The sequence below is a fragment of the Rhinichthys klamathensis genome, unplaced genomic scaffold (assembly GCF_029890125.1).
Source record: "Rhinichthys klamathensis goyatoka isolate OS25496 unplaced genomic scaffold, OSU_Roscu_1.1 h1tg000605l_1, whole genome shotgun sequence".
Lineage (NCBI taxonomy): Eukaryota > Metazoa > Chordata > Actinopteri > Cypriniformes > Leuciscidae > Rhinichthys > Rhinichthys klamathensis.
This window is the reverse complement of record NW_026607060.1, coordinates 310325-319130: the sequence shown is the minus strand read 5'-3', so window position 1 is coordinate 319130 and position 8806 is coordinate 310325. Positions and strand designations below refer to the sequence as shown.

Sequence of the window (8806 nt, the reverse complement as noted above, 5' to 3'; positions counted from 1 at the left end):
AGGACCCCTGCACATTTTATACTGTATGTCTCCCTAATCAAACACACCTGATTCAACTCATCAGCTCATTAGAAGAAACCCCAGGACCTGAAATGGGTATGTCAGAAAGAGGAGACTTTCAAAATGTGCAGTGTTGGGGGTCCTCCAGGACAGGGTTGAGAAACACTGATCTACACTATATTGCCAAAATTGGGACACCCCTACAAATCATTGAATTCAGGTGTTCCAATCACTTCCATGGCCACAGTTGTATAAAATCAAGCACCTAGGCATGCAGACTGCTTCTACAAACATTTGTGAAAGAATTGGTCGCTCAGGAGCTCAGTGAATTCAAGCGTGGTACCGTGATAGGTCCATTCGTGAAATATCCTCATTACTAAATATTCCACGGTCAACTGTTAGTGGTATTATAACAAAGTGGAAGCAATTGGGAACAACAGCAACTCAGCCACGAAGTGGTAGACCATGTCAAATCACAGAGCGGGGTCAGTGTCAGCGCATGCGGAGGTGCACAGTGCAGAGAAGTCGCCAACTTTCTGCAGAGTCAATAGCTACAGACCTCCAAACTTCGTGTGGCCTTCAGAGTAGCTCAAGAACAGTGCGTAGAGAGCTTCATGGAATGGGTTTCCATGGCGAACTGCTGCATCCAAGCCTTACATCACAAGTGCAATGCAAAGCGTCGGATGCAGTGGTGTAAAGCACTCCGCCACTGGACTCTAGAGCAGCGGAGACGTGTTCTCTGGAGTGACAAATCACACTTCTCTGTCTGGCAATCTGATGGAAGAGTCTGGGTTTGGTGGTTGCCAGGAGAACTGTACTTGCCTGACTGCATTGTGCCAAGTGTAAATTTTTGGGGAGGGGGGATTATGGCGTGGGGTTGTTTTCCAGGGGTTGGGCTTGGCCTCTTAGTTCCAGTGAAAGGAGCTCTAAATGGTTCAGCATACCAAGGCATTTTGGACAATTTCATGCTCCCAACTTTGTGGGAACAGTTTGGGGATAGCCCCTTCCTGTTCCAACATGACTGCGCACCAGTGCACAAAACAAAGTCCATAAAGACATGGATGAGCGAGTTTGGTGTGGAGGAACATGACTGGCCTGCACAGAGTCCTGACCTCACCCCGATAGAACACCTTTGGGATGAATTAGAGCGGAGACTGCGAGCCAGGCCTTCTCGTCCAAAATCAGTGCCTGACCTGACAAATGCGCTTTTAGAAGAATGGTAAAAAATTCCCATAAACACACTCCTAAACCTTGTGGAAAGCCTTCCCAGAAGAGTTAGGGTGGGCTAACTCTATATTAAACCCTACGGATCAGGAATGGGATATCATTAAAGTTCATGTGCATGTAAAGGCATACGTCCCAAAACTTTTGGCAATATAGTGTACCTTCCTGCAAAGTTCAGCTTCAACCCTGATCAAACACACCTGAACCAACTAATTAAGATCTTCAGGAGCACTTGATAATTACAGACAGGTGTGTTAAGCCTAGTTCACACTACATGATTTTAAGCCCGATTTAAGCCCGATTTGCAAATCGTTGAGCTCGCCGACAGGTCAGGGTGTTATCGCGTGCAAATCGCGGGAGATTAGCGGGCGATGAACGCTCGCCAATCTGTTAGTATGAAAGAGCCAACAACGCATCAAAGACGCTCGCAGACGCCTCGCCGAGCCCACAAAAATATCTAGCATGCTAGATATCCAGAGCTGTAGCACGACTCAAGCTCACGTGATGTCATGAGCTACAGCCAATCAGAGCAAGGCATGTTCGCGTGTTGTGTTCTTCTTCGTCTTCTTCGCTGGGTATTGGCAGTTTTGGCGCGCGTGCTGTTTCGCGTCATTTCCGGTTCATTTTATCGCGTGATTTTTCGTGACAAAACGTGGTTTGTAGACAAGATAGAATCGTTGGGTGACAGAGTTGTTGTCAACTCGTGTAGTGCGTTACCCCCTGTTGCGGATCAATCACGTTGTGTCGTGTGGTGTGATAATCACACCTTCAGAAGTAGGAAGTAGGAAATTTCCAATAGCACGTGAAGGCAGCATTAAATGCACCTGCTATCGTAATTATGACTTCCCAACTTGTACATACAAACTCCCCAGGAGGACTTGAACGCACCATTAGTCTGTTTCAATTGTACAGAGATGATTGCATGAGTAAGTAGGGAGGATGTATGGGAATCTCTCTCAAATTATATGCTGATAAATGACTTGCGGGGTGTAGTCATTATGAAGCGTATTATTCTATAGCAAGCTTTACATTGCTGTCTTGTCTCCGTCCATATGTTCTATTTTTTAAGGCTAACTTTGGTCTTTCCGATGGCAGATTCTTTGTCATGGGGATGATTTTAATTGGATTTATATAGCTATAAAAAAAACTCCAAAGGGGGTGAAGAAGAAAAAAAACAGGAAGAGAATGAAAAAGATCAGAACACAGCAGTCACAGACAATGCCTTTGAGGCATATAATGAGCTGTTGTCAAAGGCAAATAATTTCATTAACTGTCACAATGAAAGCTACGCCAAAAGTGCTCACTCAGCACCGAGCCTCAGAGAAAGCACCAGGATGACATTTCGAGAATGAAACCTTTATATTATCATGTGCGCGCACACACACACACACACACACACACACACACACACACACACACAACAGCATTATGATGATTCTGACAGGAAGAGGAGGTTTTTGTTCTCATTCTTGTTTATACCGTTTTGTTTGGTCCCAGGTCTGGAGTGCCGGACTTGGGCGAGGGAGATCTTCTTGAAAGATCAAATCATGTGGGAGTCAGCTCTGAGTGACGGCAGGCCAGGGGAATAATTTGCGTCTGCAGATTGCCCATGACTCCAGTCGCATCGTCTCATTTCCCAAACATGAATTTCTGCAGCTGATAAGATGGGACATTTCTTTGGCAGATAGCATCTTGTGCTTAGCAAAACACTCACAGGGGCTGCAGCATCTCACATGCCTGAAAATACTGTATGTTTGTCTGAGTCACCCAAATATTAATCCCTCAAGTGCAGTAAACACACACACACACACACACACACACACACACACACACACACACACACACACACACACACACACACACACACACACACACACACACACACACACACACACACACACACACACACACACACACACACACACACACACACACACACACAGTTGTTTTAAATTTGCAGGGTCAGTTTAGATGTGACTCCACATTGAAGCCAACCTTAACAAGAAAATTGTATTTTATTCAATAAACTAGATGTGTGATGAGAAATGCTAAAGTTCAGCTAAAGTCCAAATTATTATAATCTGATATACATTTTTTTTTAAGAAAAATGGTCAATCAATTATTTTCACATTTTAAGCTACAATTTTTTCCCCCTTCTAAAAAAAAAAAAAAAAAAAAAAAAAAAAAAAGAATATTTAGTGCCATGTCATTCATGATTATCTTTAAAACCACAAAACCAAAGACAGACTTAAATTGTATGTGTGTGTGTGTTTTATAGATTTATAAAAGATCTCTGGTCTGGTGTTCAGAAACTTCATGATTATAAATATGAAGGAAATACAGAGAAAACATAAAACATTAAATGACCACCATAATGAGCAACTTGATGTACAATATTCAATGTTATGTGCAATATTACAATATTTAATATTAGATTAGAAACATTTTGATGCCAAGGACCCCCAAATATGTGAGAGACCCACTTACTTTAAAACGACTACACGACTTTAAAACCCACATTAAAACACATCTTTTTGTCACTTGTTTCCCTGACCTCTGACTCTGTTCTGATTTCTATATGTACCTCTTTCTATTATGTTACCCTTCATTGTCTATATGTATCGTTTCTATGTCATATTTCCATGTCAAGTGTATTTGTACTCATTGTAAAGCGACCTTGAGTTTTCTGAAAGGCGCTATATAAAATAAACATATTATTATTATTATTATTACTTATAATCTAATCTAAGAGAAAAACATTGATTATATAACATTCAATAGGCTATATTATAAATATAGCCTATATGTTGAATTTGTTTGAATGTTATTTTGATTATATAGTATTTAATAATATAATACAGGAAAACCCATTGGATATTACATACCATTTATTACTAAATATTAGGAAAAATATTATTATAGATAAGGAAATGATGTAACACATCCTCAGACAAGAATTCGAAAGACTGTTGTTGTCAACACACATCATCCACACAGAAACCAGACAAAAGCAGTTTTACACTGAATATCTGTATTATAAATAGAACATATTACATATTTTCTCATAAGTACATCAATAAGTTATAACTTTAATGATTTACCTTGCATCTCATTCAGTATCTATGTGTTTGTGGCTTCCGAGACCTCGCATCCTTTATCCTTATCCCTGGAGCTGACCTCAGAGTCATAAACTAGCTATTCGGCTGGCAATTAAGCGGACACTCTGTGCCTTTAAGCCTGCGAAAGTTTCCCTCTAAATCACCTCGCGTTCACCTCACGCTCCACGGTGTCAACTGATACATGCTTTTTATTTCTCTTTGTGATAATTGCCTGATCGATACGCGGCGGCTTAACTTTCTACGGAGCGAACGGGTCTCAGCACTATGGGATAGCGCAAGCAGGCAGCCACACGGTGAGTATAAAATGAAGGCTATCACTTATCCCAATCAAAACACTGCAACTATTCACCTCACAGAGACGGCACCGTACACACAGCACTAGAGAGGTGAGGATCTGTACAAGAGCGGGCAGAACAGATAAATCCAGCTCCGCTTATTCAAGAGTGAGAACCCTATCGATGTATGTGTAGGCTATCTAATCTCAAAGTCATTTTCATTAGAGGTTTCATCAAGTACCTTTTAGACAAATGAATATGTTTACATAGGCTACTTAAAAAAAAAAACCTGAAGATGATGCATGGGACAAATTAATGTGTAATGATAATACATTAAAACATGCAAAACCTTATCAACGGAATGCCTTTATCTTTTAAATGAACGAGAAGGTAGCTAATAAATAAACCTAGAAAGTGCTTAGTATATACACAAAGCCTATGAGTCATCAGTGCACATAGGTGGCGGACTAGAATCACATTGCTATATATGACTGATCTAGACCAAGTGTTCGGAAATGCAAGTATGATTTTTCTGTGATTGAAAACCAGTCTTTTCGCCTGAATGTATTATGCCTAGAGGATAAACAAACTATTGCAATCATGCAAATTAAGCATTTGAAATCACAAGGATGCTGACGTCCTTTGAAAAATGGCACATTGTGTTTCCTACAAGGTGCATAGATACACAGTTATGTACTATTTGAATTCTGTATTGCAAGACGGCGTCGACTGCGTTTGATATATCCGGCTGTTTCTAATCCTTGTCCTCAAGGATACTGAAATATTAACTAGTAGCTTTACAAATCTTCACTCTCCCCAAACCCAGTGATATGAATCCTTCCTGAAATAAAGTGTTTTATGAATGATAATGACATTTTCACTTTGCAACCATCTTGACATCTTTGTCTTTCTTGATCATGTTTTCTCTTTCTTGACACTTCTGCCAGGATTCAGCACTTTGCAGAGGCTGCATGGGATCGCCGGCTCAAGTCATGTGTGGAAGGTAATAATATTTTGGTATAATGGGTTTAAGCCAGTGAATTAAACATTAGCTCAGCTCAAATAGAGACCAAACAGGGGGAAAAATAATGAACCGCAAATAAATAATTGAAGGCGGCATTGTTGTTTTTAAATTGCTCACTCGGGGTTAGTCGTGTTTGTTCCTCATTTGTTGCATAGGCCGCGTTTACCATTGTATAAACACCAACACAGAATGCAATCTCGCAAAGCTGCGGGGCTACCGGCTCCCCTGAAAGTGTGAAAGGAAGAGGGAAACGGTTGACTTATGGTGAGACAGATTAGTTGAATTCTGGCTTCATGGGAACTTGTCTGAATACCGCACAGCTATATACTGAGGTGGTCAACCTGAGCCCTTTGGTAAAATCCTGTTACAGTAATATGAGTGAGCTTTCACGACCCTGAGCATACATGTCACACACATACAGGCAGACACAGAGATACATGGCCAGCAGTCTCTGGTGCGTATGCTTGATTAACCCTGAGTGGGAATGACATACTCCGGGTTGGTGTAGGAGAACCCCAGGAACTCGTCCTGGTCCAGATTCATGATAAACAGCTTGTCGGTGGGCGTGAGCTCCACAGCCATTTTAGTGAACTCTCGGTCAAAGTTGCAGGTATCTCGGCTGTTTCGCTAGAAAAAAGAGAAAGGAAAAGGGCGTTAGCTGCATTTACAAAATAATACCTTCAAAATCCTCAGATCTTGAAAGGATGGTTCACCCCAAAATCTCAGTTCTGTCATTATTCACTCAACCTCATGTTGTTCCCTGTTATTGTTTTCCAGTGAAACACAAAGGAGGACATTTTTGTGGAATCTTAACTCAGATCCAAAAATGACAAAGCACTATAAAAGAAATATGACTCATGTTTTCAAAGCCTAATCAGGTTTTCTGTGAAAACCTTCTGTATCTTGCTCTCAAATCAAATGTGGTGCCTATGCTGCAGTTTGGATATCAGTAACATCAACCGTCATTATTGTTATTGCGTGACTTCAGAATACTTGGAATATAAAACATTTTTAAGCTTGACACCACATGGTCACTACAAACTGGTGTATGGCAAAATAAATCTACTCCAAAGTTTATGGTTGCTAAGATTTTTTAAAAATGTTTGTGAAAGAGGTCTCTTATGCTCACCACCAAAGTTGTATTTATTTAATCAAAAAGTAAAACAGCAATAATGTTTGTCATGTTACAGGTATCCTTCAAAAATCATTCTAATATGCTGATTTGCTGCTTAAAGGGGTGGTATAATGCCCTTTTTACAAGATGTAAAATAAGTCTTGTCCCCAGAAGTTTTAGCTCAAAATACCTCACAGATATTTTTATATAGTATGTTAAAATTGTCACTTTTTGAGGGTGAGCAAAAACGCATTTTTTGTGTCTGTCCCTTTAAATGCAAATGAGCAGCTGCTCCCTTTTATGTTGAAACCGGAGTCAGACAAAGATGGATAGACTCAAGAAGAAGTGACAATATGTAGACAACATTTCTGAATGGTTAGTTGATGAATTTATGTAGCTTATGTGTAGATATCTTCTAGTCATTGATTAGCATATTCTGTCATGATAATCTATAAATCGCGTTCCCGGGAGCGGGGTTTATGTAAATTATAGTGTTTGTGATGTCACTAACCCAGGAGGAATGTCGTGTAGTCCCTACCAGCCGTTTGTTGTAGTCCTTAAAAAGCAATTTCTTTAAAAGAAAATATCTCCCTTTGCTTTGAACTTTGAGCATTGTTTATGCTCAAACAGCAACATTACACACTACTTAAAGTTAAAAAAGTGAAATCATAATCAACCACCCCTTTAAGTTTCTTGAAAAATGTGAAAACCGTGAAACATTTTTTCAAGGATTCTTGATTCAAAGATTCTTTATTCTAATGAACAAAAGAACAGCATATTTGAAATAGGAATCGGTTTCATGTGTCCTTGCTGAGTAAAAGTATTGATTTCTTTCAAAAAATTATTTCAAAAATGTTTTAAATATATAAATATTTAGTATGAAAAAACAGCATATAGCTTTGGATCAAAAAGAGGATGAGTAAATAATGACAGAATGTTAATTTCTGGGTGAACTGTCCCTTAAAAATCCACAATTATCCACATTAAATTGGAAGCTGATGGAAAACCGACTCTAGGCAGAAGCCCAGCTGTGTTAAAGGCTGAAGAAGAAGTGTGTGCCGAAGAAGAAGGGATTCCACTTCAGGAGAAGACACTATAACACACACAAGCACTTAAAAAGACGCCCAGGCCACTGATGAGACTCATATCTCACTGACAGTCCCCATCCAGATCTGCTGTGGCAGACGCTCGCTGCATTGACACTGTGCGGTGCTGTTTCTTTTATGAAATGCTAAAGCGTAGGCACGGCTGGCTTTTCTCTTTTACTCTATATCCCTCTGCCTCTCTCTGCGAGAGGAGTCTAAATGAAAGGGGCAGACGGTTTGTTAGGCCCACAGGCCTGTTCTTACTGGGAGAATTCCTCTCTGCTGCGCTACTGCTGCTGTGGCCTTGTGTGCCAGCGTGCCCGAGGGAAGAGCCAGCCTGGCTCAGAGGACACACACACACACACACACACACATTCAAACACATACTGAGTGGGAGGATGGAGAGGGAAAGAAGACAGAGTAAATGAAAGAAAGAAAGAAGGGGGGGGGGGGATGGGGGAAGGGGGGCAAGGTGGGCCAGAGTAAGCTAGAAAGGGATAGAGGGAATGTGACAGAAGGTGTGAGAGAGTGGGAAAGATGGAGAGAAAAAACAGAGTGAAGGAGAGAGGACTGGGCCTTCTCTGGGGCTAGACATTGTTAATGCACTGCTTGGCAATGTAAATCCATGAAGGCAAAGGAAACGCTTGCGTGGGGGGAGGGCCGCGCTCAATATGCTGAGCATCAGTGGAGCAAGAAGCTTCAGCAACGCAAATACTGCAAAACGTTTCAATGCACAAATTCACACACAGTGCTACGCTGTGTTGTCTTGTAGAAATGTGTTTGATAGAGGGTAGTGGGGCTTTCATCTCAAATTATAGTGGAGAAAAAAAAAACATATTCCTGAATGAACACCATTACATTGTGGTCAATATGCAAGCTGGTTTCTGCCTCAGAGTAAAATAACAAAATACATAAAAATACTAATAAATAAATAAATAATAGTAAATGTGACTGTCTCATACTGT

General features: G+C 40.6%; 1 protein-coding gene across 1 annotated transcript in view; it reads right to left on the bottom strand.

The window, feature by feature from the left end:
* Positions 1-5555: 5555 nt before the first annotated feature.
* Positions 5556-8806, bottom strand: part of prkcbb (protein kinase C, beta b) — a 148125-nt gene continuing 144874 nt past the window's right edge. Inside the window, exon 17 of the mRNA XM_056240668.1 lies at positions 5556-6269. Within this exon, the coding sequence (XP_056096643.1) occupies positions 6111-6269 (159 nt within the window). The 3' untranslated portion in view covers positions 5556-6110. The remainder of the gene's footprint in view (positions 6270-8806) is intronic.